This window comes from Lepus europaeus, chromosome 7 (assembly GCF_033115175.1).
Source record: "Lepus europaeus isolate LE1 chromosome 7, mLepTim1.pri, whole genome shotgun sequence".
Taxonomy (NCBI): domain Eukaryota; kingdom Metazoa; phylum Chordata; class Mammalia; order Lagomorpha; family Leporidae; genus Lepus; species Lepus europaeus.
Genome location: NC_084833.1, coordinates 64,351,038 through 64,378,758, shown reverse-complemented (window position 1 = coordinate 64,378,758; position 27,721 = coordinate 64,351,038). Strand labels below are relative to the sequence as shown.

General features: G+C 43.6%; 2 protein-coding genes across 5 annotated transcripts in view; one reads left to right on the top strand and one right to left on the bottom strand.

The window, feature by feature from the left end:
• Positions 1–9,514, bottom strand: part of SPCS2 (signal peptidase complex subunit 2) — a 35,639-nt gene extending 26,125 nt beyond the window's left edge. Inside the window, exon 1 of the mRNA XM_062196714.1 lies at positions 9,373–9,514. Coding sequence (XP_062052698.1) covers positions 9,373–9,486 — 114 coding nt within the window. The 5' untranslated portion in view covers positions 9,487–9,514. The remainder of the gene's footprint in view (positions 1–9,372) is intronic.
• A 251-nt stretch (positions 9,515–9,765) lies between these two features.
• XRRA1 (X-ray radiation resistance associated 1) overlaps positions 9,766–27,721 on the top strand; it is a 94,575-nt gene continuing 76,619 nt past the window's right edge. For 2 of the 4 annotated variants that reach the window (XM_062198258.1, XM_062198257.1), the window contains exons 1-2: positions 11,090–11,167; positions 12,181–12,248. The gene's annotated coding sequence lies outside the window, so the exon portion shown is untranslated. Of the gene's footprint in view, positions 9,845–11,089; positions 11,168–12,180; positions 12,249–27,721 lie in introns of those variants that run through there. The other 2 variants (XM_062198260.1, XM_062198261.1) reach the window with 2 other exon arrangements.

Here is a 27,721-nt window from a genome sequence, read left to right as displayed (position 1 = left end):
AAGTTATTCAGCATTATCAAAGAATTCAGTGGAGGGGCTGGCTCTGTGGCATAGCGTATAAAGTCGCCATGTACAGTGCCAGCATCCCATATGGGTGCTGGTTCGAGTCCCAACTGCTCCACTTCCAAGCCAGCTCTCTGCTATGGCCTGGGAAAGGAGTAGAAGATGGTCCAAGCCCTTGGGCCCCTGAGCCCGCATGGGAGACCTGGAAGAAGCTTCTGACTCCTGGTTTCGGATCAGTGCAGCTCCAGCTGTTGCAGCCATCTGGGGAGTAAACCAGCGGATAGAAGACCCACCTCCCTTTCTCTCTCTCTGCCTTTCTGTAACTGTCTTTCAAATAAATAATCATTATTTTTAAAAGAATTCAGTGGATTGTCCTCAGCTTCAAAAATTGGCAATCAGACTCAAAGGATTCCTCAATTCACACTGGGACAGAGGAAGGAAAACAGAGGCAAGAGTAGTCAATCTAACTGGATTGAAAGCAACTGGTTGTGGCTTAAAAAAAAAAAAAAAAAAGAGGGTCCACGGCTGTGTCACAGTGGGTAAAGCCACCTCCTGCCATGCTGGCATCCCATGTGGGTGATGGTTAGAGTTTCGCCTGCTTCACTTTTGATCCAGTTCCCTGCTAATGAGCCGGAGAAAGCAGCAGAAGATGGCCCAAGTCCCTGGGCCCCTGCACCACATGCGAGACCCAGATGAAGCTTCTGGCTTTGGTTTTGACCAGCCGCAGCCATTTGGGGAGTGAACCAGCGGATGGGAAGATTTCTCTATCCCTCCCTCTGTGTAATTCTGACTTAAAAAAATAAATAAAAATAAAAAAAAACCTGCTAGGACTTTGGTTCAAGGCCAGGGTCACAGCACAATGGGTTAAGTTGTCATTTACAATTCCAGCAGCCCATACTGGAGAGCTAGTTTGAGTCCTGAATACTCTACTCAGCTTACTTACTCCTGATGAGTCTGAGATGGCAGCAGATGATGGCCCAAGGAGTTGTGCCTCTGCCACTCATGTGGTTGACCAGGATGGAGCCCAGACCTGCTTTTGTGAACCAGCAGACGGTAGATCGGTAGATTCTCTGCTCACCCTGTCTGCTGTTTCGCCTTTCAAATAAATGAACACATGAATTAAATATTTTTTAGACATTTATTTACTTATTTGAAAGGCAGAGTTACAGACAGGCAGAGAGAGGTCTTCCATCCACTGGTTCACTCCCCAGATGGCTGCAACAGCCCAAGGCTGCGCCAATTCAAAGCCAGGATCCTGGAACTTCCTCGGGGTCTTTCACATGAGTACAGGGGTCCAAGCATTTGGGCCGTCTTCTGCTCTTTCCCAGGCACATTAGCAGGGAGCTAGATCAGAAGTGGAGTAGCCAGGACTTGAACCAGCACCCATATGAGATGCTGACACTACAGGCGGTGGCTTTTACCCACTACACCAGAGTGCCAGCCCCAATAAATCGTTTTTAAAAAAATAAAAGTAATTAATATCTGTGATACCACTGTTACATAATGGTGAATATAGTACTAAAATAAAAATTTGAAGCTTAATCCATAAGAGACAAAAATAAGTTTTAAAAGTGAATTCATAATCCATAATTTTAAGATGTACAGTCCAGTGGTTTTTAGCATACTTACAAGTTTACACAAGCATTGCCACAATCCTGCAAAAAGAAAACTCCACACCTATGAACAGGCACACCTCATTCTCTCTGCCAGCCTGGCAGCCACAAATCCACTTTCCGTTCCTGTGGCAATCTGCCTATTCGGGCCATTTCATATAAATGGAGTCAGAAAAGACATTTTTTTTTATGACAGCTTCTTTCACTTAGCACAGTATTTTTCAAGGTGCATCTATGCTGTAGCATGTATCAATATTTCATTCCTTTCTATGACCACAGTACTATTATATGGATATGACATTTTGTTTACCATTCATCAGTGGACATTGTTTCTACCTTTGGGTATTGTGATAATTGGGCTTGAATATTTGTGTGCAAGTTTCTGTGAGGACATACAATTTCAATTATCTTGGGTATATACCCCAGAGTGGAACTGCTGAGTCAAATTGTAATTCTATATTAAACTTTCAGAGCAACTATCAAACTCTTCTCCACAGGTGGCTGTCCCATTTTATATTCCCACAGGCAATGTATGAAATTCCAGTTTCTCTACACCCTCATTAACACTGATTATTTTTCACTTAAAAAGTTTTTATATACAGCAATTTGGTGAATGTGAAATGGTATCTCTAATGCCTAGTGTCCTGAACACCTCTTCATATGCTTATTGGATATATGTATACTTCTATAGAGGAATGTCTATTTATATCCTTTCACCTTTTAAATATTACATTATTTTCTACATTATTGAGCTTTAATTTAAAACAAAACAAAAAAACACGTGTTTACTGGAGAGGCAGTTACAGCAAAGAGAGGGAGAGACAGAAAGGTCCTCCATCCACTGGTTCACTCCCAAATGGCTGCAATGGCTAGAGCTCGGCCAATCCAAAGCCAGGAGCATCTTCTGAGTCTCCCACATGGGTGCAGGGGCCCAAGCACCTGGGGCATCCTCCACTGCTTTCCCAGGCCATTGGCAGAGAGCAGGATCAGAAGAGGAGCATCCGGGACATGAACTAGCACCCATATGGAATGCTGGCACTGCAGGCAGAGGCTTAACCTACTAATCCACAGGCGCCAGCTACATCCTGTACCTTAATCAGATTCACAATCGTCTCCTGTTCTGTAGGTTGTCTTTTCCCTTTCTTTTTATTTATTTATTTATTATTTTTTGACAGGCAGAGTGGACAGTGAGAGAGAGAGATAAAGAGAAAGGTCTTTCTTTTTGCCGTTGGTTCACCCTCCAATGGCCGCCGCGGTAGGCACGCTGCTGCCGGCGCACCGCACTGATCCGATGGCAGAAGCCAGGTGCTTATCCTGGTCTCCCATGGGGTGCAGGGCCCAAGCACTTGGGCCATCCTCCACTGCACTCCCGGGCCACAGCAGAGAGCTGGCCTGGAAGAGTGGCAACGGGGACAGGATCGGTGCCCCGACCGGGACTAGAACCCGGTGTGCTGGCGCCGCAAGGCGGAGGATTACCCTAGTGAGACGCGGCGCCAGCCGTCTTTTCCCTTTCTTGACAGTGTCCTTTGACATAGGTTTTTATTTTCATGGAATAAAAAATATGAGCTTTTGAGATGCTATTAAAATTTTTAGAAGTGTTAAAACTCAGCAGCTTATTTAAATACAACCATACACAATTACAGGATTGTCATAAAACTGTTCATCTTTGCTATAGCTAAGTAACAAGGCACAAGCATTCATCCTGAAGTCTGGCAAGCAAAGATATCACCCAGGGGAGTTAAAGAGAAGGCCTAACCTAAGCACACATGGTTGGTGGGAGACAAAGGTAAAGACACAGTCTAGGTGTTCCATCTCAAAACAGAGGCTCTCCTATCACATTAGCTAGCACAAGGCCTGCTCCAGTGTGAGAAGCAAAGTGCTGAGCGAAGTAAGAAGACCAGATAAAGTACAGAAGAAGCTGGAAATGTTACCAACTTGGACAAATTGCTTCATTCTAATCTCTTTGTGTCCATGGTCAATAAAATTAAGGAAGCTGGAAAAGATGAGCCTCTTCATCATAAAATTTTAGAGAAATCTGCATTAAACAGAATAAAAGAGGGGGAAAAAAAAAAAACCCTTAAAATGTCAGAACCAGAAAGGACCTTAAAATCTAAGAGTAGGGCTCAGCACTGTGGCATAGTGGGCAAACCCACCACCTATAGTGCTGGCATCCATGTGGGTGGCAGTTCTAGTCCTGGCTGCTCCACTTCCTATCTAGCTCCTTGTTAATGTGCCTGGGAAGGCAGTGGAATATGGCCCAAGTCCTTGGGCCCCTGCACCCACATGGGAGATCTGAAAGAAGTGCTTAACTTCGGATTGGCCCAGCTCTGGCCACTGTGGCCATTTGGGGAGTGAACCAGCAGACGGAAGTTCTCTCTCTGCTTATCTCTCTGTAACTCTGCCTTTCAAGTAAGTCTTTAAAAAAAATGCAAGAGTAACAGAAATGTGTGAGAAAATGCCTATGTTCAGGCCCCACTTTGAGAAAATTTGATTCAGGTCTGCAAGAGAACCCAGACACCTGTTATTTTTAACTAATACTCAAGAGTCTGATGTAGACAGCCTTCACATCATGCACTGAAAAATATTTGTCTAAGAAAGTTAAAGTCCAGAATAACTACCTTTAAGTAGCAAGATAATATATTTATATGTGTGTATATATATACATACACACACTTAAATAATACATATATCTCAGTCAGTTTTTACTATGTGCCAGATGCCATATTTTAAGGTAAAGATTATTACTATACCCACTTTGCAGATGAGTAAACTGAGATACAAAGAGGTTTACTAACCTGCCCAAGAACACACATCTAACAAGTGGCAGACACAGAATTCAAACCCAGATAGCCAGCCTGGTTCCAGAGCTTATGTCCTCAACCAAGATATAAAAGCTGTGCCAGGAGACAGAATCCAGGTATGAGGTTAAAAGATCTGGATATAGCTTCTGGAAAGCATAATTTAACATTACATACCAACTTGAATAGCCAAAACAAATTAAGCAAGCAGCTTTTCTTTACAGCTGTACATATTAAAAAAAAAAAATACCTTGATGTTATTGGGGCAAAATGACTTAATGCAATGATTGAAATTATATCATTCTGAGATGGAGGCCAGAAGACTGTTTTTGTAGTGTTAACATCAGAAAGTTGAGAACTGCTGTTCTTAAAGGCAGTTTCTTGGGAGCATAAATTCACATGTGTTAGGGAAAGCTAGTAGCACATTTGCATCTCTTTATTACATTTCTTTATAGCAATGAAACTATAGCTGCAGAAATAAAATTAAAATCCTCCCTCCCCCTCAAGCCAAGACAAATCAAATCAAAGAGATTACACTGTAGGTAACAGCCTCTCATTCCCACAGAGCACAAATTTTTCTACTCATTCAGATTCTGCCCCACACAGAAGAACATTTTCCCCATGTTGTCTCTCTCCCACAGTAACCTTCAGTTTTCAGACAATTAGAGGTATATTCTCTAAAGCTGTTTCTGAAAACAGGGGTGGCACATTGAGACTTTCTTCTGCTAAATTCAATGCTATGAGCATTTATCCTGGGTTGATCACCATAAAGAATCCCTCATGGGAAACCAGACAAATTGGTGGACAATACAAGAAAGGATGGTATATTAAGTGACAATTCAATTCCCATGCATGGTAACTGTTCGAGGAATTCAGAAGGGGAACAGCTCAATGGAAAGCTGAAATAAAGTTTTTAAAGAAACAGGCCGGCGCTGCGGCTCACTAGGCTAATCCTCCGCCTTGCGGCGCCGGCACACCGGGTTCTAGTCCCGGTCGGGGCACCGATCCTGTCCTGGTTGCCCCTCTTCCAGGCCAGCTCTCTGCTGTGGCCAGGGAGTGCAGTGGAGGATGGCCCAAGTCCTTGGGCCCTGCACCCCATGGGAGACCAGGAGAAGCACCTGGCTCCTGCCATTGGAACAGCGCGCTGCGCCGGCCGCAGCGCGCTACCGCGGCGGCCATTGGAGGGTGAACCATCGGCAAAAGGAAGACCTTTCTCTCTGTCTATCTCTCACTGTCCACTCTGCCTGTCAAAAAAAAAAAAAAAAAAAGTTTTTAAAGAAACAAGAAAAATAGCTCCTGACTACTATTTTCTCTCCCATTTCTCACTTCTTAGTCTTCCAGGTGCTCCTTTGAGAGGTCTTTGTTTCTCAAGTTGAAGCTCTCATCACCTTATCATTCTATTTTTACATAGCCCTTTACAAAGAACAATTACCAGCATTATACAATTTAATCCTTACAGTAAGCCTATCAAATGTATGAGTGTCCACAATGTTTACAGAGAGTAAGTTCAGTCATCTTACAACTTATCCACAGCCATACATCTTTTAACATGCTGCACCAGAACTCAAATTTGCTTTTCTTTTCACTAAATCACACACTAGGATGGCACATGATCTTACTAGAAGGCCTTTAATTTTTTAAATTTTTATTTGAAAGGCAGAGAAAGTGTTTTCCCATCTGCTGGATCACTCTCCCAATTGCTCCAATAACTGGGCTGGGCCAGCCAGATTGAAGGTAAAAGTTGGAAATTCGATCTGGGTGCCCAATGTGGGTGGCAAGGACTCAACTACTTGACCCATCCATCATCTGCTACTTCTCAGGGTGCACATTAGCAGGTAGCTGGAATGGAGAGCAGAGATGGAACTCAAATCCAGGCAGCCCAGTACAGGATGTGGGAGTCCCAAAAGAAAGTTTAATCACTCCATCAAATGCCTGCCCCCAGAAGGCTTCTAATTTCTACTTCTCCAAACTACCTAAATAATTGTCCTGAAAACCACTTTCCATAGTCTCAAAATCCTTAAACAACCTTCTGCTTGAACTTTGGACAACCCACACCCTCCCTAATCTGATTTTACCTACTTGTCACTATACTTCCCTTCCCAAACCTTACAGTCAACTCTCCACCTAAGAAACTTCAGGCATTGGGGCCCTCGCTGTGACACAGTAGGTTAACACCCTGGCCTGAAGCGCCAGCATCCCAATGGGTGCCGGTTCAAGACCCAGCTGTTCCAATTCCTGTCCAGCTCTGTGCTTTGGCCTGGGAAAGCAGCAGAAGATGGCCCAAGTCCTTGGGCTCCTGCACCCATGTGGGAGACCAGGAAGAAGCTCCTGGCTTCGTTCAGATCAGCACAGCTCCGGCCATTGCGGCCATCCGGGAGTGAACCATCGGATGGAATACCTCTCTCTCTGCCTCTCCTCTGTGTAACTCTGACTTTCAAATAAATAAATAAATCTTAAAAACAAAAAAGAAAAGAAACTTCAGGCACCAACACATTCTGTGTACTTTGCTTAAGGAGTCTTCTCACCCAGTATGCTTTTCCTCTCTCTCCTGCCAAATCAGGCTCAACCCCCACTCACACACATAGGTCTTCCTGTGGGGGCCCCACCTTTATAAATCAAATCTCAAGGATCATCCTCCTTCATTGGAACTTCTGAAAAAGCACAATTTGGGGAACGATGTGGCAATAGTGGGCTAAGCTGCTAATGTGAAGCTGGCATCCCAAATGGGTGCCAATTTGAGTCCCAGCTGCTCCACGTTTGATCCAGCTCCCTGCTAATGGTCCCTAGGAAAGTAGCGGAAGATGGCCCATGTGCTTGGGCTCCTGCATCTACATGGGAGACCCAGATGAAGCTCCTAGCTTCAGCCTGGCCAAACCTTGGTCATTGTGGCTATCTGGGGAGTAAACCAGTGGATGGAAGATCTCTCTCCCTTCTCTCTCTCTCACTCTCTGGCTCTCCTACTCTAACTCTGCCTTTCAAATAAATAATTTTTTTGAAAGTACACATTTGAATATACCATATCCTTCCTTAAGTACATTTAATAGTTTGAGTATCCCATTCCTATGTTCAGGGTTTTTTTTATTTTCAATATTCTGACAGTATGATTAACTTATTCTGCCATTGCATATTTGTAGACACTACAAGTTACAGAGGTTGCTAATGTGTATCTAGTTTAATTCCTTCCAAAATTCTGTGCTGTAAGTACCTAAGACCCTAACATTTCAGATGAAAAATCTTCATACTTTTTGTAAGTAACCAGCAATCTCAAAGCCAAAATCTTATGATTCCCAAATCCAGGTTCCTTCAATAACACAATGATGCCATAAATTACAGTCAGCCCTGCAAATCCATGAGTTCCATAATCATGGGTTCCCCACCCATGGATCAACCAATCTTGGAAGGGAAATATTGGGGTGGCGGGGGGGGGGGGATCCTGTGTGCTGAACACGCACTCCTTTAGTATTGACCTTATTCCCTACACAATAAAGTATAACAATTAGCCACAGAGCATTTACATTCTATTAAGTGTGTTAAAAGTTATCTAGAGAGGATTTAAAGTTCACTGGAGAAAGGGCATGGCTTCTATGCACACACCACGCCATTCTACGTAAAGGACTTGAGCACTGCCACTTTTGGCATCTACAGGAGGTCCTGAAAGCACTTCCCCTGGGGCAGATGTGTTCAGTGAGCCCTTAGCAGAGTGCCCCATTGCTCACTGTTTGCTGGAGGGCAGAGCAAGGATGAGCACCACGCAGACAGGCAGGGTTTCTATACAAAAACGACCTGCAAGTCCCAACACTCTCACGTCCTGAAGTGATTTACATCCCAACCTCCACAGAATGCTCCTGTCTCTGGAGAAGGGTTAAGAGCGAGAGAACAGATAAGAGAAGCCAGTGACACTCAACAAGACAAACAAAAAGATCTGGTTCTGAACTCCTCCACAAGATCCCGTGTTCATTTGTTTAAGCACCTCCCATGCTTCAGGCACAGGCAAGCCTGAAAGCTGTTTTCAACTAAAGAGAAATCCTCGACCCTTTATGAAAGACACCAGGCTTAACACTTCCGTCAAACCAGCCCGGAGCCCCACAACGAGTAAACTGGAGTAAATGAAGGCTAAACCCCTCGTTTTGCAGATGACCAAATTTGGGGACAGCAAGCATACTTCAAGGTCACAGCGCTAATTAGAAGTATAACCAATACTAGGACCCAGCTCTCCACGCAATTGTTTCGTTCAAAGATGCTGTGCAAAGGCCAAAGGCCAATTCTGAAGCAGTCTTCCTGCCTTTCTCTTCTGTTACGGCCTTGTTGCTAGGACTACAAGGTTTCTTCGGGGTTTTTTTGTTTGGTTTTAATGGATGGGCACAAAGGAAAGGGGCGAGCAGGCGCAGGGAGCAGAGCAGCTGGCGGCAAGTAGCATGGAAAGGGGAGGAAAACGACAGGGGAAAAAAGGGGAAACTCTTAAAGGCTTCTCGTCAGCCCCCAAATACTCCAACACTATCAGTATTTGGCGTATGGCGATAGAAATGCCTAGAAACTTCAGTCGACAAAAGGCAGGGGACACTTTGGAATCTGTGGTAACACGCGAGAGTGACGGTGGTGGGGAGTTTGGGGGATACCGACGGAGAAGGAGATTCTTTAATTGCTTCCAGCTTCAGTTTTCCCTGTCAATGAAATGGGCACCATAAGGGAAAAGCGATGGCCACAATGGGATACAGGAATAACGGAATCAGGTGAAGAAACTGCGGCGGCGGCCAGCATCACGGGCCAAGAAAGCTCCCGGGAAGGAAGGAAGCCCCGGAGAGGAGAGGGCGGGCTACCAGCGTGAGGAAGGTGCCCATGGTGGTCAGACAAGGGCTTCTCGAGAGGCCGCAGAAAAGGAGGGGGGCGGGGATGGGAAGATGCGATCGCACCTCGGGGCTTCCCCCAGGCTCGACTGTCCCCCAGAGCTGGCTCCTCACCTTATCCAATAAGCCGCTGCGGCTACTGCTTGTCCCGCCGCTGGGGCCACCGCAAGCTCCACCACCACCTCCGCCGCCACCGCTTCTCCCGCCCTGTGCAGCCGCCGCAGCCATCTTGTCTGCCTCCGCGTCTCCCTCCCCTCCGACTTGTCCGAAGCTGATTGGCTGAAACTGACGGCGTGACGCGCCGCGCGGGGTCCACCGGGATTCGTAGTTCAAGGCTCTCTGACGCGAGGTTGTCAGCGGAAGTGGCCGCGGGGCTTGCCGGGAATCGTAGTTAGACGCTCCGGTCACCGGTTGCCGCCCACACTGTCAGTCGCCGCTTCGCGGTTGCTAAGGAGTAGGGGAGCCAGCGGCCAGCGCCACCGTGGAGCGGCTCCGAGATCCCCGGGAGGCTCGCAGGCGCGCATCCCGCCCGCCCGGGACGTCGCCTCCGCGGACTGCTCGGAGGCGGAAGCGACGCCGGAGGCAGGTGCGCCTAGAAACTTAGTTTGCTTGGCTTTTGAGTGTCCTGCACCCCAGATGTAGTTCCTAACGGGGCAGGGAGGAGTCGTTCATCTTTTTCTAGCTCTGTTAGAGCTCTTGCCAATGATCCTCTCGGGCGACCTTGGTAGCTGTTAGTAACGTCGTCGTGTTACAGAGAACTCCGGTTTCCTGAGGGCCTGCAGTGTGTATTTACAGCCATGCTGTCTTTCATTTAGTCCCATAACCCCTTCAGCTGAGGAAACCCCCAGCAAGTGCCCCCAGGCCAGATAGCAGGTATCAGAACCCGGTTTGGAAGCCAGGTTGTTTTGCTTTTTAACTTCCACAGCCATGGTATTTCCCCTCGTGCATTCCACTTTTACAGCTTTAGGATTTAGTAGTAGTCTATATTTTAACGAAGTCATTATTCGTTTTGTTAGGTTTTAGGATTTTAGGGTTCGAGGAAGTCAAGGAGACAGCTAAAGTAGAAAAGACTTGTATGATAGAAAGCACAGCATAGTGGAGTTGGAGGTGGGATTGTAGCCGGCCCAGAGTGTTCAGTCCTTTTATGTTGCTGGTTGGGAGGGGGCCATTGCCATAAGGCGGGTGTAAATGGGCAAAAAGCCCCCTTGGCAGGCGTTCTTCAGGACCAGCGCTGTGCACTGTGTGGTCCTGGCCCAGGATGTCCCTAGCAAGGAACTGTAAAGGTGTTATGTGGGTGGAATCTTAGGCAATGAAATACCATGGTGTTATCCTCAGGGTGGTTTTGCTTGGATCCAGTTTTACCAATTGGAGAGTTAACCCCTTGAGTCCCAGTAGTCTCAAAAGTCCTAATTTTTTTTTTATTTTTTTAAGCCACAAATGTTGCATGGCACTGTCCTGAGGTCTATGGGGGCATCAGGATACACCTGGTCGCTCCTCTGGTGGAACTCCTCCTTGACTGTCCCAGCCTCATCCCGCAGCACTGTGGTATTACACTGTCTCCTGTCACATTGCATGTCTTGGTTTTTAACTCCTGTCTATCCCCCACGAATGGCCAAGTTATTGAACGAATACTTGTTGAGTTGCAGGCCTTAGTCTAGTTATGGGGCCTGGGTCCCTGAGTAAAAGTGGTGAAAACCAATCTTGGCGAAGTTAACGTTCATGTGAAAATAATTATCACTAAATAACGAGTGAGAGTTCTTCACTCTGGGAAGCAGTCTTGGGCCACTCCAGTCGGATGCTTCGGAAGCCTTCTGTGGATACCTGATAACTTCTCGAGTTTTGAGACCCAGCTCTCCTGTCACCTGCTGTAGGAACCTTCCCTGATCCTTGCTGCCTTCTTCACAGACAGGTGAAGTGCTCCGACAGCATGTTGTTCGTGGTTCCCTTTAGTTCATTAACATTTGGGACTTTTCCTCCAGTAGGCCTGGTGTGAGGTGCTGGGGATAAATAAGCAGGACCCAAGCCCAGCTATGTAGGGTCTCCTGGCCTGGACTTGTTTGGGGTGGGGACTGGACAGGGGAGCAGGCCATTATAATGCAGTGTGGTGAGTGCCTCTATTAAGAAGTGGGCCTGAGGTGGTAGCTATCTGAGCCAGGCAAAATGAAACAAACATGTACATGCAGATGAAGAACATACATGTGTGTGAGAGAGAGAGAGAGAGAGAGAGAGAGAGAGAGAAAGGATGAACGTGTTTTGGAGCTAGAGGTCCAGTCAGATTGACATTAACTGAGTCATATTTGAGATAGAAACAAGAGGTAGCTGAAGCTAACCTAGGTCACGGCCCTGCAGGTTTGGAACTTAGACTTTTTTTTTCTACCATATAAATATTTTCTTAGGGTTAATTTCTAGAAAACGTAACCTGGGAGTCATGACCCTTCTTGGTCCACTAGTTGTAGATCTACCTTCTCATTTAATATTCCTCATAGGGGACTGGAATTTCTATTATTACGTGTATCCAGGTCTGTATGCCCTTCATGAACCTGAGTGGGTTTGATTCATCCTTTGTGTTATATGCATAGCAAACATCTTTTTCCAGGTTATGTGTTACCATTCCTACAGAAATGTATTTTGTGTGATCGATCAGGTAACCAATCCCTTTGTTTCTGATTTGTGCTTCATGTATTCTCTAAGCAACCCAGCCACACCCTATTGACATAAAGCTATTCTCCTTTTCCACCTCCCCATCTGTGTGTGTCTCTTTCTCTACATCCACACGTGTACTTCATGGCTGTTGGGTCCTATAGGTTTTGTAGGTCCAGGTGAGACGAATTTTGGGGAAGATTGCTCACAGTAGCATATTATAATTAATGAGAGAATCCAAGAGCTTGGAATGGCAGGTTAAAAAGGATTGTAATTTTGCAGGTGAAGAAACAGGTGAAGAAACAAAAAAAAAAGGAAGTCAAGGGAGCATTCCCAAAGTCAAAGATCAAGTAAGTACCACGCAGACCTGAAGCCAGGCCCAATATTCTGTAAGTTGCTAGAACCTTCTCTAACAGTCACTGTCTCTTAGTTTTCCCAGCCAGTGGTTTACTCATTCATTCCTTCGTTCACCTATCTAGCAGATGCTTGTGGTTGGTCAGAAGACATACCTGAAAGATTAACTGGGTGTAAATCTTCAGTAATCGCCCCAGTGAGTTCTTGGCTCTGCGCTGGGTGCTGATTTTACACAGGTGAATCAGGTAGTCATGGGCCCCATAGCAGGTGGGAAGTTGATGAGCGGAGAAAACAATTCTAAGTGAGAAGTGAAAAGTACTATACTAGGAGAAGCATGGGGTGCTGTTGGAACACTTAAGGAGAGCTTCAGATCCTTTGTAGGGGAGGTCAGGGATCAGGAAATCATAGTGCCCTGTGTTGAACCAAAGGAGATACCAAAATTCATTCACCCTTTCCACACATATTTGTGAAATATGTTTTGTGTCAGGTGCTGTGTTAAGGATAAATTGATGAATACCATAGAAACTGTTTTTCCCCTTGGAGAGCTTAGCATCTAATTAGGGGCGTCAGTACTGCATCGGTCTTGGTAATGCCATCTGAGCCTTCATTTGGTTCCCACATGTCCACTGGGTGCATCCCATGAGCTGGGTCCTAAGGGTGGAAGAGAGACAGTGACTTGGACAAATTTCCAGACTTGGAGGTTCATTTGGAAGGCGGTAGAAAGGGCTCAGGCTGTGAAGGAGAAATTGCAGAATAACCCCAGGGCTTGCCAGAGGCAACAGCTATTTCTCGCTGGAAGGTTCAGCGAAGGCTAACCTTCTCTGAGACATGGAGTCTTTATCCTCATTTTATATGTGAGAAGTTCAGGTCTCACTGGATAGAATGATGCCCATGGTCATTCAGCTTAGTCGTAGAAATTAGACTCAAGCTTCCTGTTTCTAAAATGGACTCCCTTCCTACCAAACCATTCTGCTCTTCCTATTTATCACTTCCAGGAAACCTCTTTTTCAGGTTACATTGATTCCAGCTCTCAGCACAGCTTCTTCCTTCTACTGAACTCCTCCCCAGTCCTCCATGCCATGGCCCCAGCATTCTCCAGATGGCCTCCCTTCTCCCAGCCAGGGCTTGCAGATTCCACATTTCTGCTGCCTGAAATTTTCTGAAGGGGGCTCAGAGTAGATTTGGGAATGGCTGGATCCTTTTAAACAGAAATTTCTGGAGCTCAAGCTTTAGGAAACTAATGTCTTTGAGGTGGTGTGGGAGCTGAATCATAAAAGATGTGATCAACCAGGTGACCCAGGTGTAGGAGGGTATTTTAGGCTAAAAGAATGCCAAGGACAAAGGCAGGAGAGTGTGAATCTGAATGTTTTGCTCTGGGACTAGAGAATGACTCTGTGAGCCTGGATGGACCTGGACTTGAAGGCCATTCAAGGCCAGGCTCAGGCACCTGGTCTCCAGGCTAAGTAGGAACGGAGATTGTTACAGTATTCTAGGTGAGAGATGATGGAAGATTTAATGAAAGCAGTAGAGATGGAGAAAAGTAGGTCTTTGGGGCAGTGTTTCTGAGGTGGAATTATCACTACTAGGGGACCAATTAGATGCACGAGATAAGAAAGGCACTGGGGTTAGGATGATGTTCATACTGTACTGGGCAGTGCCCAACTGTACATTGTCAAGACAAAAAGGAAATGTTGGTTACTGAATCGGAAAAAGCCAAGTAATGGGAATTCATCTTGCTGAAATTCCCACAGGTTGAAAAAAATAAAGTCAATCAGAAAAAGCATATTTGTAGCCCATGAGTTGAATCTGGTTCCCAGATGTGCTTTGTTTGGCCTGCACATTGTTTCTAAATAGCAAATTAGTTACTGACACTCACATAATGAAGAGATTGCACATAAAAGACAGACTTCCCAAAAACCCGTGAAGATCCAGCAACACTGACTTGGGTTTCTGCCGGGTGGCAGTAGATAAGAGCAAGAATGTAGCTGCTGTGTTGCTGTGTGGGTGCATGCTCACGCGCGCGTGCACACACACATGTTCACTGACTGGCACGCTCACTCCCACTCTTTTCTTTTTTTTAAGATTTATTTATTATTTGAGAGGGAGAGTTACAGACAGTGAGAGGAAGAGACAGAGAGAAAGGTCTTCCTTCCGTTGGTTCACTCCCTAATTGGCCGCTACGGCCAGAGCCGTGCCAATCCAAAGCCAGGAGCCAGGTGCTTCTTCCTGGTCTCCCATGTGGGTGCAAGGGCCCAAGGACTTGGGCCATCCTCCACTGCTTTCCCAGGCCATAGCAGAGAGCTGGACTGGAAGAGGGGCAGCTGGGACTAGAACCAGTGCTCATATAGGATGACGGCACCACAGGCAGAGGATTAACCTACTGCACCATGGAGCCAGCCCCTCCCACTCTCTTTCATTTCCAGCTTTCTTCACTGACATGGGCCACCTAACACATGCAGCTATCTGTATTTGCAGCTCCTAGCAGGGCTGCAGATTTTTGCAAGCTTTGACATCAGACTATGGCAAAGAGTTCTACATATTTTTCTCTTTTTTTTTATTAAACTTTTATTTAATATAAATTTCCAAAGTACAGCTTATGGGTTACAATGGCTTCCCCCTCCCAAAACTTCCCTCCCACCCACAACCCTCCCCTTTCCCGCTCCCTCTCCCCTTCCAATCACATCATGATTCATTTTCAATTCTCTTTATATACAAAAGATCAGTTTAGTATATATTAGGTAACGATTTCAACAGTTTGCCCCCATATAGCAACACAAAGTGAAAAAAAAATACTGTTGGAATACTAGTTATAGCATTAAATAAGAGTGTACAGCACATTAAAGACAGAGAGCCTACATAATATTTTTAAAAAATTAATTAATTTTCTATGCCATTTCCAATTTAACACCAGGTTTTTTTTTTCATTTCCAATTATCTTTATATACAGAAGATCGATTCAGTATATAATTAGTAAAGATCTCATCAGTTTGTACCCACGCAGAAACACAAAGTGTAAAAATACTGTTTCAGTACTAGTTATAGCATCACTGCACATTAGACAACACATTAAGGACAGATCCCACATGGGATGTAAGTACACAGTGACTTCTGTTGCTGACTTAACAATTTGACACTCCTGTTCATGGCATCAGTAATCTCCCTAGGCTCTAGTTATGAGTTGCCAGGGCTATGGAAGCCTTTAGAGTTCGCTGACTTTGATCTTATTCCGATAGGGTCACAGTCAAAGTGGAAGTTCTCTCCTCCCTTCAGAGAAAGGTACCTCCTTCTTTGATGGCCCCGTTCTTTCCACTGGGATCTCACTCACAGAGATCTTTCATTTAGGTCTTCTTCTTTTTTTCTTTTCCATGGTATCTTGGCTTTCCATGCCTACAATACTCTCATGGGCTCTTCAGCCAGATCTGAATGCCTTAAGGGCTGATTCTGAGGCCAGAGTGTTGTTTAGGACATCTGCCATTCTATGAGTCTGCTGTGTATCCCACTTCCCATGCTGGATCTTTCTCTCCCTTTTTGATTCTATCAGTTAGTATTAGCAGACACTTGTCTTGTTTGTGTGATCCCTTTGTTTCAAGCCATCGAATGTGAACTGAAATTGATCACTTGGACTAGTGAGATGGCATTGGTACATGCCACCTTGATGGGATTGTATTGGAATCCCCTGGCACATTTCTAACTCCATCATTTGGGGCAAGACTGATTGTGCATGTCCCAAATTGTGCATCTCCTCCCTCTCTTTTTCCACTCTGAAATTTAACAGGGATCACTTTTCAGTTAAAATTTAAACACCTAAGAATAATTGTATGTTAATTACAGAGTTCAACCAATAGTACTAGAAGAGTTCTACATATTTTTCTTAGCAAATTCTTTACCTTCAGAATCCTTGAATGATAAACAGTGAATGCAATTGCATTAGGGGTATTGGTTCCCTGAGGGATCTTTGGTGTCAGGCTCTGTGAACAGGATAGTAATTTGGTAAAGAAAAGCCTGAGTTGGTCGGCACCGCGGCTCACTTGGCTAATCCTCCGCCTGCGGTGCCGGCACACTGGGTTCTTGCCCCGGTTGGGGCGCTGGATTCTGTCCCGGTTGCTCCTCTTCCAGTCCAGCTCCCTGCTGTGGCCCGGGAAGGCAGTGGGGGATGGCCCAAGTCCTTGGGCTCTGCACCAGCATTGGAGACCAGGAGGAAGCACCTGGCTCCTGGCTTCAGATCTACGCAGCATGCTAGCCATAGCAGCAATTGGGGGGGTGAACCAACAGAAGGAAGACCTTTCTCTCTGTCTCTCTTTCACTGTATAACTCTGCCTGTCCAAAAAAAAAAAAAAAAAAAAACCTGAGTCAGACCCTAAAGTTAGAACACTATTCTCCTTTTGTGCATGTACGTGTATGTACATGTGCACACACACACATGCACCTGCCCAAAGAATTCTCTGACTCATCTAAACTCGGAATGGTGAGGCTCTGGAATCCTCTTTCCAGAGGATAGAAGGTGGGAGCTTGTTTCTTTCCTGCTCTTCTAGTTCTTTAAGTGTCAGGGAGGTGGTGCACTTGGATTATTTGAAATCTTCCCCATCACAGCTGTCTGCTCACCCTCTCTCACAGTGAAGCAGCCTCTGCCCTGGGTGCTGAGGGCTGGTCTTCCTGCCTCCTCGGTGGTGGCCCTGTAGGTCTGCCCGGCTTTCATCCGCCTTTCTTTCCCTGCTGACTCCTCTTCAGTCTGTGATGTAGCCAAGTCTTCTCATCCTGTGTACCAGGCAGTTTCCTCTTACTGTAACAAAATACCCGAGGCTGGGCACTTTAGAAAGAAAAGAGGTTTATTTAGCTACAGTTTGGAAGGTTTAGGGGCCTGGTACTAACAGTTTCAATTCTGGTAAGAACCTCATGCTGAATGACATCATGGTGAGAGCATTTGCGGGAGAAAAAGATCACAAGGTGAGACAGGAAGCCAGAGAGAGAGACTGCCCCACCCTTCTGAGGATGCATCCCCAGTGACCTAAAAGCTTCCCATTATCCCTTAGCATCGCCCCAGCTTGCTACCTGTGAACCCTGGGGGGACATGTCATAGCTTCCTGTTAATGACCATTGTAACGGAAAATGGCCAATGTGTGTTAGCCAGCTGCCAGGTACTGTTGTGAGCCCTTTCACAAGTATTTTCTCATTTAATCATTAAAATGGCCCTATAAAATAAGTGTGCCTGTCCACATTTCACAGAGAAAGAAGCAAAAATATAGAAAAGCCAAGACCACAGAGTTCTTGAACCTAGGATTTGAACCCATGCAGTGTGATTTCAGAGTCCATGCTCAGGGGCTGGCATTGTGGCATAGCAACTGGGGCTACCATGTGTGACACTGACATCCTGTGTGTGTGCTGGTTCGTGTCCTGGCTATCCCACTTCTGATTCAGCTCCCTGCTGATGATCTCTGGGAAAAGCATCAGAGAATGGCCCAAATGCTTGGGCCCCTGCTACCCATGTAGGAGATCCAGAAGCTCCTGGCTTCAGCCTGGTCTAGCCGTGGCTGTTGTGGCCATTTGAGGAGTGAGCCAGCAGGTGAAAGACCTCTCAATCTCTCTCTCTCTCTCAATCTCTCTCTCTCAATCTCTCTCTCTCTCAATCTCTCTCTCTCTCTCAATCTCTCTCTCTCAATCTCTCTCTCTCTCTCTCGATCTCTCTCGATCTCTCTCTCTCGATCTCTCTCTCTCGATCTCTTTCTCTCGATCTCTCTCACTAGCTATGACTTTCAAATAAAATAAAATAAATCTTAGGAAAAAAGAGCCCACCTTCATGCTCAGTAGTGACTCTGCCTGCCAGGACTGGAACCAGGACTGGGGGCAAGGGCTGGCCTGCATTTGCACAACGCTGAGAGAGGGCGAGTGCCCCTTAGACTGTCCTGTGGTGTCTCACTCACATTCCTCCAGAGCATCTTTTGACTTTGCCTTTGTTCTCACAACTGTCTTGCTTCTCCCTTTCACAGTCAAGCTTCTTGAAAAACTTGCCCGCATTCACTTTTTGCATTTTCTTACATTCACTTCTGCATACACAGTCGAGTCTGACCTGGAAGCTGACTTTCTACTTCCTCATGACCTGGTTTCAGTCCTCACCTTACCTGACTTCTCTGCTAATCTCCCCCCCTTTCATAGAGCTTTCCTCTCTCATTCTCACTCTGCATCCTCCTTCCTTCCTTGTTTTATTTTAATATTAACAATGACATACTTTCAATTTACTTTATAATCACAAGTTTAACTTTTCACTAAGTGATTCAACAAGTAGTAAGTGCAAATTTCACTCATACTTTACTTATTTTGTTTTCTGTATATTTAGTTTCCACAAGTCAGGGAAAACATAAGGTATTTGTCTTTTTTGGACTGGCTTATTTCAATAAGCATAATGATCTCTAGTTACATCCATTTTGTTGTGCAAGACAGAATTTCATTGTATTCTAGTGTGTATAATATACCACAATTTCTTTTTTTTTAAAGATTTATTTATTTATTTGAAAGAGTTACACAGAGAGAGAAGGAGAGGCAGAGAGAGAGAGGTCTTCCAGCTGATGGTTCACTCCCCAGTTGGCTACAACGGCTAGAGCTGTGCCGATCTGAAGTCAGGAGCCAGGAGCTTCTTCCAGGTCTCCCATGTAGGTGCAGAGGCCCAAGGACTTGGGCCATCTTCTGCTTTCCCAGGCCATAGCAGAGAGCTGGATCAGAAGTGGAGCAGCTGGGTCTTGAATTGGCGCCAAAATGGGATGCCGGCGCTTCAGGCCAGCGTGTTAACCCATTGCGCCACAGCGCCAGCCCCACCACAATTTATTTATCCAGTTGATGGACATCTGGTTGATTCTGTATCTTAGCTATTATGAATTGAACTGCTATAAACATGGGGGTACAGATAACTCGTTCATATGGTGATTTCATTTCCTTTGGGTAAATTGCCAAGAGTGGAATTGCTGGGTCTTATGGTAGATCTATTTTCAGATTTCTGAGCCATCTCCATACTGTCTTCCACAATGGGTGTACTAGTTTACATTCCTATCAACAGTGGATTAGGGAACCTTTTTTTACCCACATCCATGCCCAGCATTCATTGTTTTTTGATTTCTGTAAGAGAGCCATTCTAACTGAGATGAGATGAATTGTGTTTTTTATTTGCATTTCCCTGGCTAGTGAACCTGAGCATTTTTTCCTGTGTCTGTAGGCCATTTGAATTTCATCCTTTGAAAAATGCCTGTTCATATCCTTAGCCCGTTTCTAAACTGGATTGCTTGTGGTTTTTTTTGTTGTTGAGTTTCTTGAGCTTCTTATGTATCCTGGATTTTAATCCTTTGTCAGATATATACTTTGCAAATATTTTCTTCCATCTGTCAGTTGCCTTTTTGTTGGGTGTTTGTTTTACTTTGCAGAGCTTCTTAGCTTGATGCAATCCCATTTGTCTATTTTTGCATTTATTGCCTGTACTTCTAGGGTCTTATCCAGGAAGTCTTTGCCTATGCCAATGTCTTGCAGTATTTCCTGTTTTCCTCTAGTAATTTGATGGTTTCAGGCATTAAGTATAGATCCCTTATCCATTATGAGTTGATTATTTAATTGGGTATAAGGTAGGGGTCTTGTTTCATACTTCTGCATGCAGAGATGGAATTTACCCAACACCATTTGTTGAAGAGACTGTCCTTTCTCCAGTAAGTGATTTTAGCTCATTTGTCAAAGATGAGTTGGTTGTAGATGTATGGGTTAATTTCTAGAATCTCTAATCTGTTCCATTTGCCTACATGCCTATTCTTGTGCCAGTATCAGGCCATTTTGATACAACTACCCTGCAATATGTCTTGAAATCTAGTATTGTGATGCTTCCACCTTTATTTTTATTATTTAGGATTGCTTAAGCTATTTAGGGTTTCTTGTGATTCCAAATGAATTTTAGGATAATTTTTTCCAGATCTTAGAAGGACTTGTCTTTGATATTTTCATTAGGATCACGTTGAATATGTAAATTGTTTTGGATAGTATGAATATTTTGATGATGATATTTCTTTTAATTCAAGAACATGGAAGATTTTTCCTTTTTTGTGCCTTCTATTTCTTTCATTAATGTTTTATAATTTTCATTGTAGAGATCTTACACATATATGGATAAATTTATCCCAGAGTATTTAAGGTGTTTTTGTAGCTATTGTGAATGGGACTGGTCTGACAAGTTCTTTCTCAGCCATGGCATTGTTTGTGTATACAAATGCTATTGATTTTTGTATGTTGAGTTTATATCCTGCAACTTCGACAAACTCTTTTATGAGTTCCAATGATCTCTTTGTGGATTCTTTTGATTCCCCTATGTATGAGATCATATCATCTGCAAACAGGGATAATTTGATTTCCTCCTTTGTCATTTTTATCTCTTTGATTTCTTTTTGTTGTCTAATGGCTCTGACAAAAACATCCAGAACTATATTGAATATTAATGGTGAGAGTAAGATCCTTGTCTGATTCTGGATTTTTGTAGAAATGCCCCCAACTTTTCCCCATCCAATGTGATGCTGGCTGTGGGTTTGCCATATATTGCCTTGATTGTATTTAGGTATGTTCCCTCTACCCAAACTGCTTAAGGTTTTTTTTTTTTTAATCATGAAAGGGTGTTGTATTTTATCAAGTTCTTTCCCTGCATCTATTGAAAATTGTATAGCTTTTTATTCTTCAATTTGTTAGTGTGATGCATCACATTTATTGATTTGGTCTGTTAAACCATCCTTGCATACCAGGGACAAATCCCATTTGGTCCAGGTAAATGATCTTTCTGATATGTTGTTGGATTTGCTGAGGATTTTTGCAGCTGTGTTCATCAGGGATATTGGTCTATAGTTCTCTTTTTTGTATCTTTTTCTGGTTTTGGAATTAAAGTGCTGCTGGCCTCATAAAAGGAGCTTGAGAAGATTCTCTCCCTTTCAATTGTTCTGGATAGTTTTAAGAAGAATTGGGATTAGTTTGTCTTTGAAAGTTTTGTAAAATTAAGCAGTGAAGCCATCTGGTCCTGGGTTTTTCTTTGTTGGGAGGGTCTTTATTACTGATTCAATCTCCATCTTGGTTGTTGGTCTATTTAGGCTTTCTGTGCCTTCACAGACATGTATTTGTCCAGGAATCTATCCTTTTCTTCTAGATTTTTCAATCTGTTGGCATACAGCTGTAGAAATTTTTGATGATTCTTTTTTATGTTTGTGGTATTCGTTGTAACATTTTCTTTGTCATCTCTGATTTTATTAATTTGGATTTTCTCCCTCCCTTTTTTGGTTTGTTGGGCCAAAAGTATATATATTTTCCTTAATTGCCCCCACAGCTCTTCATTTCAGTGATCTTTTGTGTTGTTGTTTTTTTTTGTTTCAATTTTATTTATTCTTCAATTTTTAAAATTTCTTTCCTCCTACTAATTTTGGGTTTGATTTGTTCTTTTTTATGAATCCTTGAGATGCATTGTTAGATCATTTGTTTGATAACTTTCCAATATCTTGATGTAGGCACTTTGTTGTCAACATCCTTTTGCCGTATCACATAAGTTTGCTATCTTGTGTTGTCATTGTCATTTGTTTCTAGGCATTTGTTAATTTATTCTATGATCCAGTGCTCATTCAGGAGCTGTTGTTCAGTCTACATCTGTTCTCATATTTTCCAAAATTTCAGTTAGAGTTACAGAGAGAGAGAGAAAGAGGGAGAGAGGGAGAGAGAAAGAGAGAAAGAGGGAGAGAGGGAGAGAAAGAGAGAAAGAAAGAGAGAAAGAGAAAGACACACAACAAGAGATCTTCCATCTGCTGGTTCACTGCCCAGATGGCTGCAAAAGCCAGGGCTGAGCCATGTAGAAGCTGGGAACTAGGAGCTTCATCTTGATCTTCCACATGGGTAGTAGGGGCCCAAACATTTGTATAATCTGCTGCTTTCGCCAGGCCATTAGCAGGCACCTGGATTAGAAGTGGAGCAGCCAGACTTGAACCAGCACCCATATGGGATGTCAGTGTTGCAGGCAGTGGCTTTTACCCATTATATCATGTTTCCAGCCCCATGATTTCAATTCTTTTGAATTCACTGAGACTTGTTTTATGGCCTTACATTTGGTATATCCTAGAGTAAGTTCCATGCACTGATGAAAACAATGTGTATTGTGCAGCTGTGGGATTAAATGTCATAGATATAAATTAGATATATTTCATCAATAGTGTAAATTAGCTCTGTTATTTCTTTGTTGATTTTTGTCCATTGATGAAAGTGTTAAAGTTCCTCATTGTATTGGAGGCTATGTTTCCCTTTAGATCCATTCACATTTGTTTTAAATAGTAAAGTGTCCTAGCATTAGGTGCATATACATTTACTATAGTCACATCTTCCTGTTGAATTGATCCAGTAATCATTTGACATAATAAATTCTTCATTTCTTTCAATATCTCTATCTCCCAGCAGAATTTCTCATCCATCTCATGTATGGATTTCTTTAACTCACATATTTTCTCTTCTATATTTTTGAGTAATCTTTTTAAATTAATTTCTTCAAATTTATATTAGGTGAACAAATTTCGTATTTTTTATATATATAGATTTAGTAGCATAGTGATAATTCTCACCATACTGTCCCTTTTGCCAGCTCCCTCCCTCCCTCCTCCTTATCCTTTTATTTTTTACAATGACATACTTTCAGTTTATTTTATAATCATAAGAATAACCCTCCACTAAGTAAAAAATTCAATAAAAAGAAAAAAAAAAAAAACACTGTTCCACAACAGTAGAGACAAGGGCTGTAAGTAATAATTCTCAAAGTGTCAATTTTGCTCATATACATTATTTTTTTTTACTCTATTAGTTAACATATCAAGGAAAACATGGTATTTGTCTTTTTGGGACTTATTTCACTAAATATAATGATTTCAAGTTGCATCCATTTTGTTGTGTGAGACAGGATTTCATTTTTTGTGGCTGAGTAATATTCCATAGTGTATATATTATCACATTTTATTTTTTTAAAAAAGGTTTATTTATTTACTTGAAAGTCAGAGTTGCACACAGAGAGAAGGAGAGACAGAAAGAGAGAGAGAAAGAGAGGGAGGGAGGGAGGTCTGTTTGTCTTCATCCACGGTTCACTCTCCAAATGGCCACAATGGCTGGAGCTGCACCCATCCGAAGCCAGGAACCAGGAGTTTCTTCCAAGTCTCCCACGTGGGTGCAGAGTCCAAGGACTTGGGCCATCTTCTACTGCTTTCCCAGGTCATAGCAGAGAGCTGGATTGGAAGTGGAGCAGCCAGGACTTGAACCAGCGCCCATATAGGATCCTGGCACTGCAGGCAGTGGCTTTACCCGCTACACCATTGCACTAAACCCCACATTTTCTTTATCTTGTCATTGGTTAATGGGCATTTGGGTTGATTCCATATCTTAGCTATTGTGAATTGAACTGCAATAAACATGGGGGTACAGATAACTCTTTCATATGCTTCTTTCATTTCAACTCAGTAAAATCTCAGGAGTGGAATGATTGGGTGATACGCTCGATCTATTTACATATTTCTGAAGAATCTCCATAGTGTCATAAACAATGGCTGTACTAATTCACATTCCCCCCAGTAGTTGATTAGGGAAGCTGTCTTCTCACATCCTCACCAGCATTTACTTTTTTTCTTTAAGATTTATTTATTAATTTGAAAGGCAGAGTTACAGGAGGCAGAGGCAGGGTAGGGGAGAGATCTTCCATCCACTGGTTCACTCCCCAAATGGTCACAATGGCCAGAACTGAGGCGATCGAAAACCAGGAGCCTGGAGCTTCCTCCGGGTCTCCCACACAGGTGCAGGGCCCCAAGGATTTGAGCCATCTTCTGCTGCTTTACCAGGCCATAGCAGAGAGCTGGATTGAAAGTGGAACAGCCTGGACTTGAACTGGTGCCCATATGGTGTGCCGGCACTGTAAGCAGTGGCTTTAACTGCTACACACAGCACCAGCCCTGCATTTATTGTTTTTGATTACTGTATGAGAAATATTCTAACTAGGGTGAGGTGAAACCTCATTGTGCTTTTCCCCCAAGAGATCTTTTATTTAAGAAACATAAGCTTTATGCATTTCATAAGTACAACTTAAGGAACTTTAGTGATTCTTCTCATAATACCCACCTTCCTCCCTCTCCTATTCCCATTCTTATTTTTTACTAAGATCTGTTTTCAATTAATTTTATACACATATGATTACTTCTATACTAAGTAAAAAGTTTAACAAACAGTATGGAAAAAAAAAAAACTTCCACAATAGTCAAGACAAGGACTGTTCAAAGCCATTTCTTTTTTTTTTTTTTTTTTTAAATTTTTGACAGGCAGAGTGGACAGTGAGAGAGACAGAGAGAAAGGTCTTCCTTTTTTGCCGTTGGTTCACCCTCCAGTGGCCGCCACGGTAGACGCGCTGCGGCCGGCGCAGCGCGCTGTTCCGATGGCAGGAGCCAGGTGCTTCTCCTGGTCTCCCATGGGGTGCAGGGCCCAAGCACTTGGGCCATCCTCCACTGCACTCCCTGGCCACAGCAGAGAGCTGGCCTGGAAAGCCATTTCTAATCAAAGTGTCAATTTTCTTCCATAGATTACCTTTTAGGTGATCTATAAGTTACCACAGATCAGGAAGAACATACAGTATTTATCCTTTGGGGATGGGCTTATTTCACTAAGAATGATGTTGTCCAGTTTTATCCATTTTGTTGCAAAGGATATGATTCATTTTTCTTTACTGCTGTGTAGTATTCCATGATGTACATATCCTATAATTTCTTTAGTCTTCAGTTGACGGATTTTTTGGGTTGTTTTGTTTTGTTTGTTTTGTTGTGGAGCTTTGCATATTCTGGTTATTAGTCCTTTATCAGTTGCATGGTTTGCAAATGATTTCTCCCATTCTGTCAGTTGCCTTTTCACTTTCCTGAGTGTTTCTTTTGCCATACAGAAATGTCTCAATTTGATGTAATCCTACTTGTTAATTTTGGCTTTGACTGCCAGTACCTCTGAGGACTTTTCCAAGAACTCTTTGCCTGTGCCAGTGTCTTGCAGGGTTTTCCCATTGTTCTCTAATAATTTGATGGTATTGGTTTGTCAGTTTAGATCGTTAATCCATGTTGAGTGGATTTTTGTGTAAGGTGTAAGGTAGGGGTCTTTCTTCATTCTTCTGCATGTGGAAATCCAGTTTTCCCTGCACTGTTTGTTGAAGAGACTGTCCTTGCTCCAGGGATTGGTTTTAGCTCCTTGGTCAAATATAAGTTGGTTCTAGATATTTGGATTGATTTCTGGCATTTCTGTTCTGTTCCATTGGGCTACCCATGTGTTTTTGCACTAGTACAAGTCTGTGTGGATTATAACTGCCTTGTAGTATGTCTTGAAATCTGGTATTGTGATGCTTCCAGCTTTGTTTTTGTTGTATAAGATTGCTTTAGCTATTCTAGGTCTCCTGTGCCTCACATAAATTTCAGCATTATTTTTTCTATATCTGAGAAGAATGTCTGTTGTTTTGATTGGTATTGTGTTGAATCTGTAAATTGCTTTTGGTAAGATGGATATTTTAGTGATATTGATATTGATTCTTTGAATCCATGAACATGTTCCAATTTTTTGAGTTTCTTCTATTTCTTTCTTTAATGTTGTATATTTCTCAGTGTAGAGATCTTTGACATCCTTGATTAAATGTATTCCAAGGTATTTAATTTTTTTTCTTTCTTTCTTTCTTTCTTTTTTTTTTTTTTTTTTTTTTTTTTTGGACAGGCCGCTGCGGCCGGCACGCTGTGGCTGGTGCACCACGCTGATCCGAAGCCAGGAGCCAGGTGCTTCTCCTGGTCTCCCATACGCGTGCAGGGCCCAAGCACTTGGGCCATCCTCCACTGCCCTCCTGGGCCACAGCAGAGAGCTAGACTGGAAGAGGAGCAACCAGGACAGAATCCAGTGCTCCGACTGGGACTGGAACCCTGGGTGCCTGCGCCATAGGTAGAGGATTAGCCTATTGAGCCGTGGCGCCAGCCCAAGGTATTTGATTTTTTTTTGTACCTATTGTGAATGGCACTGATCTTTGAAGTTCTTTCTCAGCCATGACATTGTCTGTTTATACAAAGGCTATTGATTTTGTGTATTGATTTGATATCCTGGTATTTCAACAAACTGTTCTGTGAGTTCCAATAGTCTCTTAGTGGAGTCTTTTGGATCCCCTATATATAGAATCATGTCATCTGCAAATAGGGATAGTTTGACTTCCTTTTTCCCAATTTGTACCCCTTTGATTTCTTTTTCTTGCTTAATGGCTCTGGCAAAAACTTCCAGGACTATATTGCATAGCCATGTTGAAAGTGGGCATCCTTGCCTGGTTCCAGATCTTAGTGGGAATGCTTCCAGCTTTTCCCCATTCAATAGGACTTTGGTCATAAATTGCCTTGATTGTGTTGAGGAATGTTCCTTCTATACCCAATTTGCTTAGAGTTTTCATCATGAAAGGGTGTTGTATTTTATCAAATGTTTTGTCTGCATCTATTGAGATAATCATATGGTTTTTGTTCTTCACTTTGTTAATGTGATGTATCACATTGTTTTGCGAATGTTGAACCATCCCTGCACACCAGGGATAAATCCCACTTGGTCTGGGTGAATAATCTTTCTGATATGTTGTTGGATTCGATTGCTAGTATTTTGTTGAGGATTTTTGCATCTATGTTCATCAGGGAGATTGGTCTGTAGTTCTGTTTCTCTGCTGTATCTTTTTCAGGTTTAAGTATTAAGGTGATTCTGGCTTCATAGAAGGAGTTTGGGAGCATGAGTTAGTGGAGTGTCTGATCCTTCGGTGAATACTTAGAAGCATGTGATGGGTGAGCAGGGGAGCTCTTGTCAGTGTTCAGGGGCAAGGCGAGAATACAGGGTGACACCCAATTGTCACCCTCACCTGCTCTCTTCCAAGGTGATGATAAATGTCCAGGATTAGTCCACAGTGAGTACAACCCTCACCCTCACACAAACCACACAAAAAAGGATTTGTGCAGACCTCAGTGTGAGCATGGAACCTCTGCAGTGACCTTCCCCAGGCAGTCAGGGATCTCTGAGCCTCTGACACCAGACACAGTGATTGTTCAGAGACCCAGCTACACCTTAAGCCCTATCGTGTAGTCACAAAATACCCGTAGTCACAGCGCCCAAGGTACCATAGTCACAGGATGCAGAGGATCCCCCTTTTAGCCCCGCAGGCCTGCCCTGTCCACGGAGACAGCAGAGAGTTCCCAGAGTCAGCTGCCTATGGGTGTTCCACCTTGGCGGGTGAGCTCTGGAGCCTGATAGGTTAAGAGGATGGGGCACCTCACAATCTTAAGTGGGTACCCAGGCCCCTGTCAGCTTTCCCAGCCAGACTCAAAGTCAGTGGGAAATGGCAGATTTTCCCCTCTGGCAAAATCCCCTTGTCTTGCATGTGGGAGCTGACTCAGCCTCTGTTGGAGTCAAGATGGCA